The following is a 20,630-nucleotide window of genomic DNA, read 5'->3' on the forward strand; positions in this document are numbered from 1 at the left end:
ACCCGGATATGGAATTTATATACAATAGTATTTGGAGTAAGAGTAAATCCTTAGATCTAGATTGCGATTGGATTATGTGAATAGGATCAGGTATAAAAAATTAAATTCAGCAGAACGATGCTAAATAGTTAAGAATTTTTTTTTCTTGTTTATATATTTACATCTATTATATTTGTTTAAATTTATATTATTCATGAGTGAAAATGGTAAGTTCCATGAATTTCGTGTGAATAATTGACACTGATTGTTCGTACTGGTCATAATTTATATAAATACAAAACTAGAATAATCACTTCAATGAGATATACCTTTGTCATGGATGAAACAAAAAAGGGATGAAATTATGAAAATATTTCACTTTCTAACCACTTTTTCAATTCTCATAAGAAGACATAAAAACATGATTGAACTTGTCGCTGACAGAAATTAGATAAAAAAAATTTACAAAGAATAATTTGGAATTTTTTACAACCAGGGTGTGCTTGGCATTTTAATTATTAAAATCAAATGCAGTCAGTAGAGCTACTTGAAACTTGTGTACTAGCACCACTGGAAAAACTACTTCGACATGTCTCAACAATTAGAGCAGTCTCTGGTACCTGAATGCACTGAACTTTCTCCTTTGGCCATTTGTTCTTACCATAGAGGCAATTAAAAATGCTAAATCTATTGTCAATTTCGCAATTACCACTGTGCCTTCTCTTTAAAATTTTTTTCGCCATGAGAGAGCGATTGTGTTGATAAGACAGCTCTCTTTTGAAGCAAAACAATTTTTTCAGCTCTTTCTTAACGCGTTTCGATCGATATCCAAATAGAATTGGACTGATGTAAGCCGTTGAAATGAAGAGGCTCAGTGCCAATGTGTCCGTTTCATGCGGTAAATTTCTGCCAAAATCATATGGCAAATTTCTCAATATCAATACGAGGTAGTATGGTGTCCAACAAATCAGAGTCATTACGATAACGAAAGCACTCACTCTGGCTGCTCTAGTTTCCTCTCTGTACTTGAACAAAGAACCATTGCTGATTCTGTACTTCAATGAGTGAATGTAACTACTTGTGCTCTTGGTACTGGAGACACGATGCAAGGAGTCACGATGGGGAGGGGTGACTGTCACCATGGGTGTGACATTTCCGAATAAGTCATTTGATTGTAAATTTTCCACTGAAAATTTGTAATAAATGTCGTTGTGAATGTTATTTTCATGTACTGCATCATCAGCCGAATGATTTTGATTCGTTGTCAGTCTTTCTGGGTGACATGTCATGTCATCATTCTTATCGCTTACTGTCTGCATCACCTCATTCACCAATGGAGAACATGGAATGCCTTTGACTGAACTGACATCTTGACCTGCACACTCATCATCTCCAAACATTATTCGTTTTCCTTCCTCCACATCCTCATCATCATCATCGCTGTTCTCATTCTGTACGTTGAAATGATCTACTGAACACATAACCTGCTCTTCATTCGTAAGATCATAAGATGATTTACGTTGTCGTTCATCATCACCTCCCTGAAATCTACTTTTCACCAGTAAATTCACGTTCTCGTCGTGTCTTTTGTCTAAAAATTGTGCTTTCAATACGGAAATAGGAACACTTTTAGTCGTTGCTTCTTTGGTATCATCATTTGATTGTCGAGATGTAACATAGACTTTCTGGGAGCCAACGGTGAATATAACAGACGATGTTTCTTCCTGAATTGGTGATGGCTGATTACCATAATCAGAGAAACGTCTCGACATTTGACTAGGTGAATTTTCCGTGCACTCGTCAATCGACGAGAGACTTGAAATTTTCGGTATTTTACGAAAATCTTCGTTCGAGAAGTCCTGACGCACTGGACAGTAGTCCTGAGTAAAACTTCCGGAAGACAGAATTGGTCGGGAGCCAGTTCGTCGAGTTCTCTTGGAGTTGTTGTGAGCTGCCGAATAAATTCTGATATAGCTCCAACAGACACCGATGAATGGCAACAAATAAATGAATACATTCAGCACAAGTAGAATAAAATCGTATGTCATGGAAGTTTCTGGTTGTTGTTCATCATTATTTGTCGTCAAATTTACCACTGATACGTCTGAATTTGCACTGAAATTCTTCGAAGACTGCGACTGGCTCGGCTGACAAATCAGCCAAAGACTCTTTGGGGCTGGATTAAGGGCTGCAAAAAGGCTAAATGCCAGTGATATTATCCAGAGGGAAACTATTAGGATCCCACATCGCATGGTGTCGATATGTGTGCGATAACGGAGGGGATCCACCACTGCCAAACACTGATCGATCGCTATTAGAAGAACTGAGAATACTGAGGATGTGGTCACCAGGGCTGTGGCTCCTTCTACTAGACTGCACATACATGGCTCGATTTCTACCACCGGTGCGTCCAATATCAACAGAGGATTCAGAATGCAGCAGGTGAGGAGGTTGGAGACGATGAGATTCATCACAAATCTGGAATTTCAGTGAACGGAGGAAATTAATTCGAAGTCTGCGATTGCTCGACGACTTTAGACGATATTTTCTTCTGGAAAATTTACGATACTGATAGGGTAGAGTCTCCCCAGGGCAAAGTGTGCAGATTTTATGGAATACTTTTGTATACCAGGTTTTAAAGTTTATAAACACTGTAAACATACAGTTTTTTCGCAAAAATAAAAATGATTTATAATGAAAGTTTTCTCTTAAACAGCTGGCAGTATAAATGGGAAAAATGCAAACTTATAAATTTTGTCCTCCTATCTCTCATTTCCGCTGGATCATCTAATTTTAGTTTTGAACCTCGTCTACGATGGTTGTGCTACCGTTATATATGTCGGTAAAATTAGTAACCTTGCCGAGACGCAAGCTACAGTTTATGCTTGTGTAAATATTACAGGTGTCGGAAGTAGGCGACGAAAACGCCAGTGAGAATGATGAAAGTCAAAATACAGATTTTTCATGCGAACAGAAGGAGCATTGTAATCGTTTAAATTTAAGTTTTCTATTTTTCGTGGCTGGTATGTAACAAACATTTTATCCACATGCACGTGTTTTTAGGGTCGCCACATTAATCATTGAACGGTAATTAATGGTGGGCAAAAGGTCAATCAAGCATTTTTTTCTGCATTCGTCATTGGTTTCGAGCGTCAGCCTTAACCACGTCTATTTTACGTTTTTTCCACATAAATCGTTGGAGCAAAGTATATCGCTCAGTTTATGTTGCCAGTGATGTGACACTTTATGCGTCAGTCACTGGTCAAGAGGCAAAAGCCATAAACGAGGGATAATAATTCTATTATAGTTGGGTAGAACGTAAAATAGTTATTAAAATTGACAATGAACCGACCTGTTCGATATTGTTCGAAGACCCGGCCGCTTCAGGAAAGCCAATAGCAGAGTGGAGTTCAGGATCAGAGCCCCCAGCAGTATTACACTCCATAGAGCTATTCCAGATGTATTGTGCCAGTCTTCCAAACCTTTCGAATCTCCTGTTTGTCTTGTCGCTCCTCCATCCATTCATAGATGATGCAGACCTGATGGCAAATGAAAAGGTGTAACTCACCTAAAGCTGGTTTTATCTTACTAATATTGCGTTTCTTCATAATGGTGATATAAGGAAATGAACAAGTTGTGGATAAGGAGATTCAATCATGGCCCTTGAATTGCAACATGTCCGGTTTGACGACATCTGTATATTTCCCCCCTTTTTTTTTATTAAATCTGATGAGATGAAGTTAAATTGCTTTTGGTACAGTTCTCGTGGACCGGTGAAAAGTTATTTTCGTCACGAGGTCGGAAAAAAAATTATGACGATTGTGAGGGTTTCAAATAAAAGTGAAGCCAGAGAGTGCAATCGCAGGAGTCGGAAAAGTAAATTTCCCCCCACATTTTCTGCGGACACGACTGCTGGAGCTTCATTTTAATTATAAAAACGACTCATTAGAAATTGGTCATAAACAAAGTAAATATTTCTTGATAACTCACCAATGGGCGAAAGTGATCGTCTTCTAGTTCCAGTACTCGATAAATCTTTAGTCCAACTTTAGTCAGAGTGTAAGTCCCACATCGTGCATTGTTACCATTATCGAGTAGCTAATCACTTCGATGTTTCTCATAGCTTCATGAATCTCCTTCTTCGTTACTGAATCTGGAAATGGGTAATAAATTTCTGGAAATAGAAAAGAAAATGAAAAATTAATATGGGAGGTGGGGGCGCAATTTTCGAAGCGCTTGAAGGCAACTTTGAAGATTAGACGGTCATTAATGAATAAGTAACAAAGCCGGCCAGCTAAAATGGACGCATCATGAGTCATGATTGGCTTTCGTGATTAAATGAACCTGTAATTATTTATCAGGAAGGAACTGAAGAACAGATCCATACAAGGAAGCGACTCTCGTGAAGTCCATTACTATTTTACTTATTGATAATAAAGTCAGGAGTTAATTTTGAAGGGATTAATTTACCGACTACAACTCTCAACTCCAGTGGAGTACATTAAATTTTTTTTAATGAATTATCAAGAAGGATCAGATGCAAAAGTATTTAACTATTTATCATCATTAGGATGATCAAGCTATATATATATATATTCGTGTGCTTATCGCATATCTCAGTGCTTCATTGTATTACGAGGTTATAGAGACTGAACTTTCTGGCTCATCCATGGATTATGCTAGACCTCGCCTCGACCCTATCTCCATTTGCCACCGTTATATTCAAAATGAGAGAATATAAAATTTTTAATGCTGGTACGTTGGTTGGAAAAAATTTATCATCGGCGTGATAGCCGTAATGAGATGCATTATTGACAGTAATACAAGACTCGATGGAACGTTGAGAAATATTGATAGGGCTGCACGGCCATCATATTCAGTGGATTGTTTCAATAATTAGTCGACGTCAACTCCATGCATGGGCGGCATTATTTTACTGCATTACAATGCAGTGGGAGTTCAATGTATAAAATTCCGTAAAAAACTGCATTATTATGCATCAACGCGTGATATCCTCTATTACAAAATATGCGAATAGCATTTGATCAGCAATTTGTTTTGCTAAGGATAGGCATAACTCGAAAATATTCCAAGTTTATCTCAGCTTATGAATGAAATAGTCTTATTTTTCATATTCATCAGTCTGCAACAATTTAAAAAAATTAATATAGAGATAGTATTGAAATTAAAGTACACTTGAAATATTTCTAACTGTGGAATTTATTGACCTAGGCCTGATAAGGGCAAATTAATAATAAATTGGAAATAATTTTTAATGAATGAATGAATAAATAAATAGAGGGAAAAAATTATGCATTAAGCAGTCGCCAATCACACACACGTGAAGCGCGCATCTTTTCCTGGTGTATGAAAAATTCAATAAATTCAATAGGAGAGGGGGGAGGGAGAAAACTTGTCTACTCAATCAATTTTCAGGATTCCAATGAGCAGAGAAGAATGCCTGTACTTGTAAGTTTTACCACAACTATGCAGGCTTGTGCTGAACTTCACTTACGCTTTTTCGTTTAAAAGTTGCAAACGCATTGATATGAATCATTTATGTCTATGTTTTAGTTGCAATATTTCTACTTTAATGGGGCAAATGCACCACATTAACTCGCGTATTACCGAAGCTATTGCGATAAACAAATTGGAGGAAAGCCAATACTGCGAAGATAATACTTTGTGTAATTAATGGGGGGAGTTGATTATTTCTGATTGGGAAAGCTTTTAATCGGCGCACCTATTCTATACGGAGAAAATTAATCAGTAAAAATTACGGAACTCAAGTCCACTTACCGACTACGGAAGTGAGTAAGGAAATTTACGCGCTGGTATCGCAATTTTTCATAGAGAGTTCAGATAAAAATTAGGTAATGCTCTGGAAAAGTTTCGTAAAATGTTGCTCGAGTCCGGTTACCTCGGGACTTATGGATAAGTGATTGTTATTGATTATTTTTCCCACCCAAATTTCAGCCAATAGAATTGCACCATTTGTTGATATTTTGTATAGCCTACCTCGAATATCAGCGATTATTTTTCCCATCCAAATCTTGGCCAATAGGATTGCACCATTCGACGTTATTTTGTATAGTCAACACGGTATTTCAGCGGATATTCTTGAAAATTACACTGGAAATTTTGCATGTTGATATATATAAAAAAAAACAAATGTTGAAGTAACCCTCAATTGTATCTGACAGATTAATGGCAATTCGTTGAAAATTATGTCTCATGGTGCAATTCTATCGGCCAAGATTTGGATGCAAAAAATAATCCCCCGAATACCACTCGAACTTCGAAATTATCTGATATTTCCCTCAAGGTTCCCTACAAACAAATAAGCTCGTCAAGTTTTCCAGAAAAATCACTCGCGCTTCGCGCTCGTGATTTTTAAACTGGAAAACTTGACACGTTCATTTGTTTGCAACGAACCTATCGGGAAATATCCGATAATTTCGGAGCTCTTGTGGTATTATATGCGATAATTTTTTGAATATTTTGGTAAACAAACGACACTTAACCAAATAAACCTCTTTTCATGTCATGGCACAATTCTCTTGGCCGAAATTTGGATAGGAAAAATAATCCCCTGAATACCACTCGAGCTTCAAAATTATAGAATATTTCCCTCTAGGTTCCCTGCATACAAATGAAGTCGTCAAGTTTTTCAGGAAAAATCACTCGTGCTTCGCACTCGTGATTTTTTAGCCTGAAAAACTTGACTCCTTCATTTGTTTGCAACGAATCTATCGGGAAATATTCGATAATTTTGAACCACTTGTGGTATTATATGTGAATATTTATTTCCGTGTATTTGGGACTTGCTTAATGGAATGAAAAATCCTGTTGCCAAGAATATTTTCTTGGGAGAAGAATTAATTTTAAACAGATCTCTTACCTCGTGCAAAAAACATTTCAAAATATTTCTCTAGTATTACGGTAAAAAACTATAACACATCGTCTTAAAAATATTCAACAACCGTAATGATGATTATTATTTTATGTTTTATACTTATACCCTAATTTTGGGTATTAAAATCCTGAGCTAGAAGACGCCCAACTCAGCAATCTATTTTCTATTTTCGACTAGTACTCATTTCACCGCCACTTGAGAACGGAATCTTTCACTATCGGCTGTCCATATGTTAATAAATATTCTAAAGATCTAAATTAACATCATAATTAGATAAACGTTCTACGACTCTTGCCCAGACATTCAGCCTATTGTTTATGTCTATAAAATTAGAAAAAAAATCCCATCCCCCTTCTCCCCTCCTACAAACCCCACGTGTTCCCAATTTTCAAAAAAAAAATTATTTGTCGTTTATAAAATCCAATTGTTTCGTTCCTCTCACTCGGCAAAATGGGACATTTGTCATGGATCCAAAATCCCAATCTTTGTTTATAAACAAAGATGTCAAGAATTAAAGTAGATCACAAACGTGTTTCACCCTAGAACAGGTATTTATTATTTTCATTCACATACATAGTAATTTTTATGCAACAAATTCGAAAGAGGTTATTTTGGCATGAAAGCACAAGAGCAGGATTTGTCAATATGAAAATGAAATGAAATGTGAAAATGGAGACATGCACAGAAAGAGAGGAGAAAGAGAGAGACGAAGAGTGAAAAAAAAGAGAAGCATAAAATGATGCTTGCGATGCAACATCGAATACCCACCAATTCCGCAGCTGAACTTTTAAATATTTCGTCAGTGGATGATTTCACTCTGAATTTATCTTCGACTCCTTCACTTTTTCACACCGTTATAAAATAGTATCAAATACCGAGATACGTTTCTCCTCGTTGGGTTATTCCGTCTATTTGACAAGTACATTTCAGCCCCCGCACATTCATGAAGAGCATAAATAAATAATAAAATAACGAGTTAAAAATTATTAACCGAAAAATTTCGGCTTTTCCGATGAACTTGGGGGGAGTAGTCCAATGATAAGGTCGATACGTACTATGAAAATAATCGATTTGCAATTGATGGACTTAAATTTAACTGCCTATATCACACGTGTAAACTGCAGTAATAACGTCCCCAACGTGCGTACAATTGGGCGTCTGTGGACAGACTAATCTGACGACGGTGAATGCCGAGTCTATAGCCGAAAGTCCGCGAACATTTGGCCATCTCTGTGTGCATGGTAGACTTGCTTCTATCCTATGTACTGCCCTCTCATTTTTCACTGTGTTTTTTCCCTTTCTAACTTTCAGTACGATTCATCGGCCCCGATAAAACTGGCAACGGCGCCTCGTTCACAAATCCGTGTGCGGTTCATTCTTCTACTACAATACTCAAGAGCGCCTCCATCTTACCATCAATATTTTATAATTTTTTGTTTTTGTCATCGATAAATTTTTTTTATCACTACAAAACATCACGGTGCAAGGAACTATACAGTAATGAGGCATAAGAAGTTGTTTGATTTGATAAAAAAATTTGTTAACATGGATCTTATTGAATATCAATTACACATAATAATTTAAATATAATTGCATTATTTTTCAATTATCCTTCATAGTTGTATAATAAATTATTAGGGTGAAAATGTTTTTAGGCTTTCAAAAGATTGAAATATGAAGGAATTATAGAAAATATGTATTATATATTATATATAGTGGAATTAACTGTACGTAGTAATAAAAAATTGAAAAAACAACGAAATTGAATGGTAAATTAAATTTAAATTGAATTGAATTTTTTATATTTTGCTTATCGTACACTGCAATGAGGCTAATTGCGTATTGCAAACCTTTAGACATAGATAGCCGATTGTTCAATGTCAGTAAATATTATTAAACGCGAAATTGATTTGTTTTTTAATTCTATATATTAATCACATTGTTTTGACATCGAAAAAAAAAAACTGGAGAGTCTCAGGGCAGTCAGTTGATGTTTTCATTGCTTGTATTATTTCAGCACACCTGTTCCTATAAATAGAATATACGCAGATAAAATGTAAATAATTAGAGTGGCTAAAATAATAAAGACGTTAATGAAAATAGTAATGAAGAATTTATGTTACATTTCTCGCTCTTCGTATAATGAAGAGGATTTCTTCCTTGCGAAGGTAAACTGTGTTAAGTATATTGATAACGACCTGTGTCACGTGAAAGGAAAAAAAATAGCAAAGACACACTAAGTTGTCACATGTTTGGAGTAATGTATGCCATATGATTGATGACAGCGGTGGATCGCTAGAATAGATTTGTGGAATTTTTTTTGTTACATTTCTGGCAGAAAAATTGTATGAAAAGAAGGCACTTTGCAATGAGGAAAAAATCAGTTCTCGCTGAATTAATTTTGAATAGCCTAGTGGGCTATTTTTAATTAATTAACATGATAAAGAGCAGGAAAATTATGATGAAATTGTTAGCAGAGATATCGACATTTTTGGGTAATTTTATCAGTTATGAATCGTTTGATCTGACACTTTTTTCCTCCTGAAATTGTTAGGAATTAATTCGTTGATCGATTGAAATCGCATTGGAAAGTCGACTAATTGTGGTGGAAGAAAATAAGGAAGAGCTTTTGTTTGAGGAAGCTTTGGCGTTAATTCTTCGAAATACCAGCGAAACTGAAAAACAAATATGAATTGCATTAGCACTCCCGGGGTTATATCATTAAAATGTGTTAAATTGGTCAAACAAACTGAGAGAAATGAACCAGAGACGGATGAATATTTCTATTAACTTTAGGGTAATTGCGATGAATAGATTGGCATTAATCCAGGGATTACTCATCTTTTCCATGTTTAAATGAATTCGAAGGCGCCCCGTGGCAATAATCCAGACTATTAGAAGATCAGAAAAGTTTATAAGCCGAGCTCAAGTTATTTCATCGGTCATCATAAACGTCACGAGACCAGCGAGTAAAGAATGTGTATATATCATATTGCATATATTGCATCACACTTCCCCCCACTAATTTTTTATTATCACTGCTATTATTATTTTTGTTTTAGTGGAGATGAAATCTATCGACGGGATTTTGGATCGGAGAGTCCAGCTTTTGGTTTTGCAAAATTATATTTTTTTTGTCAGTGTAACTGTTTGGTATTATTTTTGCTCTTTGGCAATTCGAGAAAAAATACCGTATCGAAAAAAGCCCCAATTGCACAGTAAAATTTGTAAATAAAGAGAGAATAAAATGAAATAAAAATGGAGTCGAAGATAAATATAAAAGAAAAGAAAAAAAACGATGAAAGTAATTGATTGTAGATAGTCCGCGTTATCACCGAAAATTTGAGTTCATTTCCCCAGTGAATTATCCGCTCATTAGTACTCCGTATGAACTCCAAGGTGTAGACAAAGCTGTCAACAAAAGCTGTTGGAGCATACGAAATTCAGCCGACTCAGGCGACAACGAAATTTGAACTGATAAGAAACGGCGACGAGTCGTTACTGAAATAACACGTGGCAAGGGCAATAGACTACGAAGAAACAAATTTTGATAGCGTTAGAAAATTCAAAAATGGTCAAACATATTCGGGGACACTTGACACATTAGGCTTACCATTTGTCCAGCCTCCCAGATACCGACCCGATTAATTGGGCTGGCAATAATCAAGACCAATTAATCTACAATGCCAGAAACTGTCGCTCCATTTCGCTTTAAAAAACCTCAGTACAAAAATCCCACTCGTTACAATGATTTTTTCCGGAAAATTTATTCCCTAAAAACACCCCCGGTTGCCCGGCAAATTAATCCGTCCTGGATAGGACAAATGAAAAATCACACCCCATCGATCCGACATCAAATCAAAAAATCAAATCGAGTAATGATTTTACAAAAAAAAACCGAGGAAATCCCATCCCTGAAATTTCATGAATCATTGACTAATATGACCGCACCACCACCGAAATGAACAATCATTGATTTTCTCAGCTGCGCCCTTTGAGTCCTTTAGTTGTTCTGTCAGGGGGTGAGTATGTGAGCCTGCGCATTTACTGAATCCGGGCAATTACTACCGCTTGTCCCCTTCCGTGAAAAAAACCAAGATGTCTGATTCAAGTAGTGAAATAATCTTTTGACAATTCAGTGTTTCAAGCAGTACATGGATGAATAAATATTCATCCCCTCACATATAAATATTTCATAAATATTCGGAGATTGCGTTATTTTTATTTTTATTTACTTCGCGGTGGGGAAAAAACGAATGGACATAATGCATGCACATTTTCGCGCCTACATGTTGCATACCAACTTGTTGCACTCAACTGTCAGCAATGATAATTTTTCCAATCAGATGTCAACGCCCATAGCCGTTGGTGAATCGTCCCAGACTTAGCGAATACAATTAATCAAAATAATTATAAATAAACATCAATTGTTTGCATTATTCCTTTCAATTGAATACTGACTCCGATGAATTTCTGTAGTGAAGTGGTAAAACGAGGTAAGTTGACTCATCTCCAGTCTCGGTTTTCCCCGAATATCTCGAAACCTGGAAGAAATGGAGGATTTTTCATAGGACCTTTTTTGTAGACTACACAATTTCCTACAGAAAAGGTCATAACGAAACCTCCGCCACGGCCCTTACTTTTCGAGATATCCGTCAGAGAAGAAGATCGGGGATGCGGTAACTTACCTTCTACCACTTCGACACAGATTTTAATTATCTAATGAGGATTAGACGAGTGCCCTTTGCTTTGATAGTCTCTCCTGGCTTATAATGCATAATCAATTTTTATATCGCGAACACGAGAGGTACATTGGTCTCAAGGGTCGCGTATCGAAAAGGGCAATCTCACAAATGAGTTTAATCGAAGGTAAAGAGAAGTGCGGATCAACGAGAGGTTGTAAGAGGTTGTAGATCTGTCCCACTCAGGTTAAATCTGTAACTTTGCAATTGAATATGTTAATAAATATTTATTCCGAATACGTGCCGTTTCGTCCGCATAGTTAGTTGCTCCGGGGTCCCTCGTCAAAACTCGTTTTAGGAAAATAAAAAAATATTGTACGTAAGGAACTAGCCGATGGGACATGATTCCTCAAACATTGTTTCAACTACCTGAATGGAAGGAGGAATAAAAGAATAATTTTATGAGTCAGTTGAGACTACGTAGTGACAGTGAATTAAGAGGAAAAAGCGTTGCAGTTTCGTGTGTGCTATGTGCTATTGGAGTGTTATTTTATTGAGTTCAATTAAATTTAATAAATGAAATCATTACCACTGGGAGAGAAGAGATTTTATTGAAATTCATTATTACAGCATGTGGTGTTTATTTGAGAATATTTTTTTAGTGACTCCTCCAGTGGTCTTTGCCAGTGAATTCAGTCTCTTTTAATAGACACTTTTAGTATTAACCAGTGCGAGTAGCGCAAGATGCACGACTCTCACCCTAATAAAACGTATTGCATTAAATAATTTTTTTAGAACTTCAGTAGTTGTGGTATCAGTGAACCAAGTGAACGGTCAGAAAGTCAGTCTAGTTATTGGATAGTGCATAGTCTTTGTTGTTTAGAAATCGTTTTATTGCAGTTATTGAAATGTTTGTGTGACTCGCATCTTTGCTCGTCTTGATTGCTCGTAGTGCGGGGTAGAGTGTAGCGCAGTTTGTCGAAAAATCGTTAATTTTGACGCTAATTAAACGAATGGCCGTCGGGGGAATAACAAATATAGAAAAATCGAGGCAACGCAGGTTTTAATAAACTCGAAGTTTCACAACAGATTTTTTTTTCATATCGTACAACGTATGCGTCTTCCGAATGTACCGGACGTGACAGAAATTTAAAAGTAGTTTAATTATAAACGACATTCAGGTCTGACTTGTATAGACTCTCGATGATTTCAATTGCAAAAAAAATATTCAATGCGAACTCGTCATTCATGGAATCTTCTATTGATCGAGTAATAGTTTGAAATATGTTTTCAGGCGGTGAGAGAAAATTGGGAAAATTGAGAGTCTGAGGGGATTGACTAGTTGGAATTAAATAGTTTACGAATTGCTCGATGGATCTGGCCGAGTGTTGGCGTCTGTAATGGTGACGTTTGTGGTAATGCAATATATCGGTTGAAGGGAGACGAGGGCTGCTCGCTGGTATATCTGTTGGAGCTTGAGATTGAGTTACAATTAAATTAAGAATCATGTACGGATTGATCCTGGAAAATTTGGCGGAGTATATTAGACAGGTGTATGGAGAAGAAAAATGGGAAGAGATACGAAGGCAGGCTGCCGTCGATCAGCCGAGCTTCAGTGTTCATCAAGTCTACCCTGAAAATTTAATCCCAAGACTTGCGAAAAAGGCGATACAAGTGAGTGATTCGAGTGATCGGTAGGGAATTAATAGAAATAAAATGGTATACGAAAATAATAGATTTTATATGGGGATTTTACGGGGAATTTCCCTCATTAAAAATCCCTCCCCCAAACTATTGTTTGTACCTATTTCTAGAGAAAATTCTCCATAAGAATAAAATTATAATTAATACATCAGGTCCTGGGAATATCGGAGAAGGATTTTTTCGATCAAATGGGTGTACATTTCGTGGGATTCGTGGGACAATACGGATATGATCGTGTGTTATCCGTACTTGGTCGACACGTTCGTGATTTTCTGAATGGTCTTGACAACCTCCACGAATATCTCAAGTTTTCATACCCCAGAATGCGAGCACCCTCCTTCATTTGTGAAAACGAAACACGTCAAGGTGAGTAGTTACCTGAAATTCCCTAGAATGACAAAACAGCAATTCAATATTTCTTCCTGATTATTTTGAGGTCTAACTCTGCACTATCGGAGCAAACGTCGAGGCTTCGTCTACTACACAATGGGACAAATTCGCGAAGTCGCCAGATATTTTTACCACAAGGAATTGCAAATCGAACTTGTCAGGGAAGAAGTGCTGTTCGATACTGTTCACGTTACCTTTCAATTGACATTCGATAATCGAGCATTTACATTTGCATCGCTCGCCATGACTCGAGAGGAAAAACATTTGCCGATTGGCGCATCAGTTTTATTCGAAATATTTCCCTTTTGCATTGTCTTTGGGTAATTTGACTGAAAAAATTATTCTCCATTTAATTTACCGATTACGAGAAGAAAAAAAACTTTTTTTATTTTTATACAGGTCCGACATGGTGGTGAGAAGCATTGGAAATTCTTTGATGGTGATTCTCCCTGAATTGATTGGTAAAAAAATAACCCACTGGTTCGATCTCGTTCGACCCCTGATCGCCTTCAAATTTCAATCGGTAAAAAACACACCATCGCCTCTGGATCTTTTGGTAGATGAACTTTAATTTTTTTTAGATACTGAATAGAACCAATAACATATTCGAACTAGTATCGGTGGAGCCGATATTAACGGAGCGTCCGTCAGACCGCAAGAAGAACGCTATAATGCTCAGTGATGACAGCCTCAATGCCCCTGATGACAAGACACTGCGGCTGAAGGGCCAAATGATTTATATGGACAACTGGAGAATGATGATGTACCTTGGCACGCCGGTGATGCCCGATTTGAACGCATTGATTGCTACCGGGCTCTATATCAATGACCTGTCAATGCACGATTTCAGCAGGTTCATTTAATTACAAATATCAGCTCAAAATTATACCGATCCCGAGGCTTTAATTTTTTACTGAACCTTGTCCCTCAAGTCAAAATTATCCCCAATTGTACAATCCAGGGTGTTGAACATAATGATGATTTTTAGAGACTTGATGTTGGCTGGAACACAACAATCGGTGGAGTTGAAACTGGCCCTCGATCAGGAGCAGCTCAAGAGCAAAAAATTGGAGGAGTCTATGCGCAAATTGGACGAGGAGATGAAACGAACTGATGAGTTGCTGTACCAGATGATACCAAAACAAGTGGCCGATCGTCTGCGCAACGGTGAAAGTCCGATTGATACTTGCGAGGTAAGGAACTCTTGCTCAAGAAACTATCATTTGATAAACAAATAAATTTAACGTCTTATCTCTATCATACAGATGTTCGATGCGGTGTCAATTTTATTTTCTGATGTTGTCACTTTTACTGAGATATGCAGCCGTTTAACACCAATGGAGGTTGTCTCCATGCTCAATGCCATGTATTCTTTATTCGATACGCTGACCGAGAGGAATCGAGTGTACAAGGTAATAGACGTAATATACGTATTTCAGTCACTGAAAACTTTCAACGTAGAATTTTTAATGTAGAATCGATCAACCGTTAGATCCGGATATCTCTAAAGATGACATACTCTCTACATCGACATCGAATTTATTAATTATCTACCCGGGCCAACCCGCGGTCTAAAAGCCAATTAAACATTGAATTCAATTCGCTGTTTGTCTCTCTAGCAAAATAAATTCGGGAGCGAAATGTCAAGTGTGACGGTTGACTCGATTTTTATTGTTAATCGGTCTTTGACGAGCATTTGTTCAATCAATTGTGGAGTTAAACAGATGATCGTAGTCCAGTGTTTATGACTTTTTTAGTTTTTCTTTATTTTTGGTTAATGCCTCATATATGTGTACCTAAGGTTGAAACGATTGGAGACGCATACATGGTGGTCTCTGGAGCACCATCTAAGGAGACTGACCACGCTGATCGAGTATGTGATATGGCACTCGATATGGTAGAAGCCATTAAAGATCTCAAAGATCGTTCAACAGGTGAAAATCAGTTTCTCACCGCAATCATTCGGTTGTTGGGTGATTTTTTAAAATAAAACAACTCTTGGAATGCAAAAGTCAATGAAAAATATGAGAAACGGATTTTTTTTTATTTTAAAAAAAGGAAAATGAAGTTTTAATCGCCTCGAGTAATTCATCACCAGAGTTGGCTGTTCAAGGCCACCGGTAATTTACTCCTCAAAGACCCTCCTCTACCCCCTAACTCGTCATTTTTGATGAAAAAAATTCGTATTTAATATTTTTCATTCGACTTTCATATCCCGCGATAAAAAAATATCGGCAAAGTCCCAATCGACTTATTGCAACTCGATCTTTTTGTTTTCCATTCCCTTCCCAGGTGAACATTTGCAAATTCGCGTGGGTATTCACAGTGGAGCTGTTGTAGCCGGAATAGTCGGCTTAAAAATGCCTCGCTATTGTCTTTTCGGTGATTCCGTTAATGTCGCATCAAGAATGGAAGCAACAAGTGAAGCTATGCAGATACACATATCGCAATCAACGAAAGAATTACTGTCCCCGTCCTACAAAGTTAAAGAACGCGGTGAAATTCAAGTAAAGGGGAAAGGATCGATGAAAACATATTGGCTTGAGACGCGAATATCGCGAATAAGCATTGGTAAGAGTCTCATAAATCAGAGACCTCCGGAGTGGATGAACACAGCTGAAAAAATAATGTCACCAGGCAGCAATGTGTCCCATACCAATAGCGTAACATCTAATTCGTCAAATAAAGTGTTCGATCGAATTCCGTACATGGAATCCTCGGCAAAAATTTCAGCTTCAAAATTATCGTCACCCGTGAGCCCCTTGAGCTCAACAGCACTGGCTTCTGATGAGAGAAGAATTTATTCGCCGATAACTTTTCAAGATGTTGCACGACGATCTGTTGCGAATTCTCCAACGAAACACCCAGACACACGAGGTAATCATTATGCTTATGATTGTTTATCATATTAGAAATTTTTTGAAATTTTCGTCGCTCGGGGGATTGATTTATTTATTTTAATAAAATACAATTGTAACGATTTTTCATCAGAAATGCGATCGAATTCCGTCGGTGCAGTCTCCTCGATCGCCGGGAGCCCCAAAAATGTCTTCGGCTGTCTCCTGAATGACACCCAGGAACACTTTCGTCAGCACCGCGACAAGATGCTGTCCCAAAATCAAGAGTCACCCGCCGTTCACAGCCGACTCGAACCCAAGCAGAATCTGAAGAGCACATCATCAGAAGTATCAATCGACAGTGCATGCTCCAACAACAATGAACATCATCGTGTGGATGCAGTTTCGATGAAATCATTAGGTGATAGCGAATTATCTCGGAATCTGCAGCTCCTTGTACAGCCAGATCAATGTTGCCCTGGTTTTCCACTACCAAAACCAGGAAAGGTCAGAAATCAGAGCAACGCTTGTAGCATTTGTTGATTATTTATAAAATAAACAATCAAACATCATTAAAATGCCGAAAAAAAGTGTCTGCAAATGTTTAGTAGTTGCGTGTGAGAATAAACAACGAACTTTATGTGATATCGCATACGCCCAATGGTTTTGTCGTTGACTTATTGTTATGCCTCGATGTACCGTAGGACAGAGTTATCATTTGTGCTATTTTAATTCTATGATAATCGTTAGATTGATAGGAGTCGAGGAATGTTTAACATTGAGAACATCTTCCAGTGTGAATAGTTTAATAACGTTATTTATATATTTATTTTCTTCTCTTCATTTCTGTTCATCAAGTATTTATAACATTGACCACAGTTGAAGAATGAATTGTAAGATTGTCCAGAGATGAATGGAGGAGATGAATGTTATGTACGATTTAGAAGAATTCTAGTGTAGTGTACACAATGGTGGTGCTAGGCGGCTTGGAGGACTCAGTATTTTTCAAGCTCAGCTCATACAGCCATTGTTATCGTCCAGAAATCATTTCAAGATTCCACGTACATCGTAATAGAAAAAATGAACCAGACAAAAAGGGTAATATTTTTATAGTACGTTCGTGGTATCATTCGGAACAGTGCATATCCTCGGGTTGTGAGGCGAAGTTAATGTTGTCAATAATTGCTAACTTCGATTAAGCACAAGATAAACACTTTAAAAAATCGGAGAAATGCATTGCAGTGAGAAAAAAAATTATTTCTACCCGGAAATCGTTTTCTCAGGGGAACCAGGTGCTTATCCTACCCTTTACACTGAACTGTCTTCATTATTGTTTTTTCACCTCTGAGATTTCGCATTAAATCATTTGGAGTAATTTGAAATGTTAATAATTGCCAATGGGATTCATCCTGCGTCATACGCAGCATAATTTTTCCATAATTCAACATAATTGTAATATTTGGATCACCTGAGAATAACTACTCCGGGTGGAAAACGCCCCTGAGAAGTAAAATGTTCAGGAAAATGATTTTAAAAAATTGTTTTTTGAAATGTAATTTTTTTTTTGTTTCCACACAGAACAGTTAATTCTTTGCGTATTTGAATGGTCATACGTTCGTGCATTTCAGTTCTTTTTTCTCTTCCAATAGCCAATATGGAAAGTAAACTTTGAATATTTCTGTTAGATTGTGATCACACGTTGTGTTATGTGGATGTTGTTGATGGAGTTCGAATAAAAAGCAAATAGTGTAGTTGTACACAAAACGGATAATGTCTTAGAAAGAAATATCATTCGATGTATTGTATAATACTGCAAATGGCATATGTTGAGCTTCAAAATAAATGAAATAGGATGCATATTGTCATTAGGGTGTTATTAAAATTATCCAACAGTTGTCTCGTTGAGGGTGTAAATAATGATTATTTGCGATAGTCATAAATAACCGGGGAAGATTACGTAGGTCGGTGGCTATGGTATAATTGAATCAAAATAATGTTGAGGTATCGTGTTGTACGCGCGACCAATCATAATTCAGGTGAGGAAGACTATATCCCGAGCGTATAACACTGCCGGGAATGGTGTATCCCAACCCGCCTCTGTATTCCTCTGCGCAACAGGAGCTCTCTATATAAGAGCCTCATCTCACCCAACATTCGGGACACACTGTTCAACCGTCACAGTATCATCATCTTTCGTAATATTACAATAAGTTGTTGATATTGTACCTATTACCTTCTCTCTCAATCTTCGAAGGATCATATATTAGGGATTCACTTGTGGTTTGATCGCAATGGTGAGTGAGAAGAAATCTGTTGTGAAGTTGTAAAACCAGGTGAGTTGAGTCATCTCCAGTCTGGGTTTTTCATGAATATCTCAACACCTGGGAGCGGTGTAAAAATTTTCATTGAAGCTTTTTTGTAGAACTTGCTTTTCTCCACAAAAAAGGTAATTATGAAAATTTCACCAGCTCCCTTATTTTCTGAGATATTCAGCATATAACAAACTTGGAGGTAAATTAACTCATCTCGTTTTAGTACTTCACTGCAGAAATTATTTCAAATTTTCTCCCCCTCTTTCGTTTATTTTTGATGAGTGGTATTAACGAGTGAAGTAATGGGATTTTCAACGAAAATTGGGAAGGCCAATCGCCAATAAGACACTAGTGCAGAAGTAAATAAATTGTTGAGAGTGAAATATGAAAAATGTGTTTTTAAAAAAAATCAAAGCTCGCAAATTCTGATGTACAATTTGACAAGCTATAAGTTTATCTTGTGATTATTTCAGATCAATCACGGATTAATTTATGGATTAATCATCACGATGAATTTGGCACTGGCAAAGGGTACGGTGATGAGGCCGTTAAAAATTGATTCATCCCCCTTGAGTATTTACAAAACAAGTTTAGACAATGAATTTGACTACGTATTGAAGCGCTCTGGCCTGCAAAATGTGGACGACAGTCCAGATTCGAAAGAACGTCGGAGTCAAATGGGCTCATCATTCATCAGATTTGGGCGGAACCATCATCAGGGCAGCCTGGAGAGTCCCGACGATTCCGCCAATAATCTTAATGAAGTAAATCCGGGTTCATCGAGAACTCCAAGGGGAAGATCTGATGTCATTATAAGATTTGGACGCGCTGGTTTGCCAACTTTCGATTCTCCACGATTTTCTACCACCGGTAGAAGTCAAACGATACCCCTGACCTTACAAAAACTCGCTGTCATCTGTCCCACGATTTTGACAACCCCCGAATCCGCTCTTCATAATGATCTACTTGTGAGACTCTGTACCTCATTAACTCTTCAATTCTCAGATCTGGATAATAATTACTGAAAAAAAAAATCCTGATATTTGTAATTTTCAATTGCGACTGATTTTTGACAATTTTTATTATTTTTCCGGCATCTGTATAATTTGTTATATATACGAATGTGTATTTCCACGTATTTTTTTTATTCCTCAGCATAAATATAAGCCGATGAGTACACGGCTATATTTTATTTGATTATAGCTTAATCCAGATTGACTTGGAATATAATCTTCCATATATTCAGCGACGGTCAAACAAAGATACAGAACCGATGAGAAATATTATATAAGATTCAATGTGGCAAAATTGTGTTAAGCATTATTGAATTGTTATCAATAATTTTCATGAGTTATTCGGCTTGAAAAAATGTGCCAATGAACAGTTGAAAACATACTAATCAATATACTAACAAATTAATATATTTCATAACTGAATAACGCTTAAAATTAACGAAGAAATGCCTCGAGATAACTGATTGCAGTGTATAGATTTAATATTGAAAAAAGCAGACTCAATAACATGAGAAAATAATAAAAAACACATGACTGGTGATTGATTACCTTTGTTCCCATTGTCATACATATCCTACCCATGTCCACCTACAATAATGATATTTTTCGTCATTAAAAATTGACGAAACAAACGGGAATGATGAAGAAGTGCTTCTGCAGTGAAGTAATAATGACTCGACGTGTTTCTAAGGGAGGATTCTGAGAGCAAGATAATATCACATTTGCACCTGTAATTTTTCATTATCCTCGGGTCTATCCCCTGCCATCATCAGTATCATCAATTGTAAAAGGATATT

General features: G+C 36.9%; 3 protein-coding genes across 9 annotated transcripts; 2 read left to right on the forward strand and 1 right to left on the reverse strand.

The window, feature by feature from the left end:
• Nucleotides 1–125: 125 nt before the first annotated feature.
• Nucleotides 126–8,176, reverse strand: LOC135168652 (dopamine D2-like receptor). 3 transcript variants are annotated; one of them, XM_064133041.1, is made up of 5 exons: nucleotides 7,951–8,176; nucleotides 7,664–7,803; nucleotides 3,970–4,153; nucleotides 3,332–3,518; nucleotides 126–2,457 (listed from the first exon to the last, which is right to left on the reverse strand). In XM_064133041.1, the coding sequence occupies exons 4-5, from the start codon at nucleotides 3,499–3,501 to the stop codon at nucleotides 504–506; spliced, it is 2,124 nt and encodes a 707-aa protein (XP_063989111.1). In that variant the 5' UTR covers nucleotides 3,502–3,518; nucleotides 3,970–4,153; nucleotides 7,664–7,803; nucleotides 7,951–8,176; the 3' UTR covers nucleotides 126–503. The 3 variants fall into 3 exon arrangements, with proteins under 3 accessions (XP_063989111.1, XP_063989112.1, XP_063989109.1); XM_064133042.1 differs by having other exon boundaries at nucleotides 3,970–4,132; nucleotides 7,664–8,176; XM_064133039.1 differs by having other exon boundaries at nucleotides 7,664–8,176.
• LOC135168650 (soluble guanylate cyclase 88E) lies at nucleotides 6,867–17,065 on the forward strand. Of its 5 annotated transcripts, XM_064133035.1 has the most exons (12): nucleotides 10,953–11,391; nucleotides 11,604–12,347; nucleotides 12,872–13,251; nucleotides 13,434–13,647; nucleotides 13,718–13,991; nucleotides 14,071–14,194; nucleotides 14,253–14,524; nucleotides 14,660–14,864; nucleotides 14,937–15,083; nucleotides 15,473–15,605; nucleotides 15,964–16,548; nucleotides 16,663–17,065. In XM_064133035.1, the coding sequence occupies exons 3-12, from the start codon at nucleotides 13,084–13,086 to the stop codon at nucleotides 17,049–17,051; spliced, it is 2,511 nt and encodes an 836-aa protein (XP_063989105.1). In that variant the 5' UTR covers nucleotides 10,953–11,391; nucleotides 11,604–12,347; nucleotides 12,872–13,083; the 3' UTR covers nucleotides 17,052–17,065. The 5 variants fall into 5 exon arrangements, with proteins under 5 accessions (XP_063989108.1, XP_063989105.1, XP_063989106.1 ...); XM_064133038.1 differs by lacking the exons at nucleotides 10,953–11,391; nucleotides 11,604–12,347 and adding an exon at nucleotides 6,867–7,443; XM_064133036.1 differs by lacking the exon at nucleotides 10,953–11,391 and having other exon boundaries at nucleotides 11,469–12,347.
• Nucleotides 17,066–18,670: 1,605 nt separating this feature from the next.
• On the forward strand, nucleotides 18,671–20,389 carry LOC135168658 (FMRFamide-related peptides-like). Its single transcript, XM_064133053.1, has 2 exons — nucleotides 18,671–18,802; nucleotides 19,294–20,389. The coding sequence occupies exons 1-2, from the start codon at nucleotides 18,800–18,802 to the stop codon at nucleotides 19,843–19,845; spliced, it is 555 nt and encodes a 184-aa protein (XP_063989123.1). The 5' UTR covers nucleotides 18,671–18,799; the 3' UTR covers nucleotides 19,846–20,389.
• The last annotated feature ends 241 nt before the right edge of the window (nucleotides 20,390–20,630 follow it).

Source organism: Diachasmimorpha longicaudata, chromosome 13 (assembly GCF_034640455.1).
Source record: "Diachasmimorpha longicaudata isolate KC_UGA_2023 chromosome 13, iyDiaLong2, whole genome shotgun sequence".
NCBI lineage: Eukaryota > Metazoa > Arthropoda > Insecta > Hymenoptera > Braconidae > Diachasmimorpha > Diachasmimorpha longicaudata.

Bases quoted from the DNA above. Each gene is read 5' to 3' on its own strand.
- LOC135168650 (XM_064133038.1), top strand. From the start codon at position 13,084: ATGTACGGATTGATCCTGGAAAATTTGGCGGAGTATATTAGACAGGTG. The intron at 13,252-13,433 runs GTGAGTGATTCG...TTAATACATCAG, and splicing joins TTGCGAAAAAGGCGATACAA to GTCCTGGGAATATCGGAGAA. The intron at 14,195-14,252 runs GTAAAAAACACA...AATTTTTTTTAG, and splicing joins TCGCCTTCAAATTTCAATCG to ATACTGAATAGAACCAATAA.
- LOC135168652 (XM_064133041.1), bottom strand. From the start codon at position 3,501: ATGGATGGAGGAGCGACAAGACAAACAGGAGATTCGAAAGGTTTGGAA. The intron at 2,458-3,331 runs GTCGGTTCATTG...CTGAAATTCCAG, and splicing joins CTTCGAACAATATCGAACAG to ATTTGTGATGAATCTCATCG.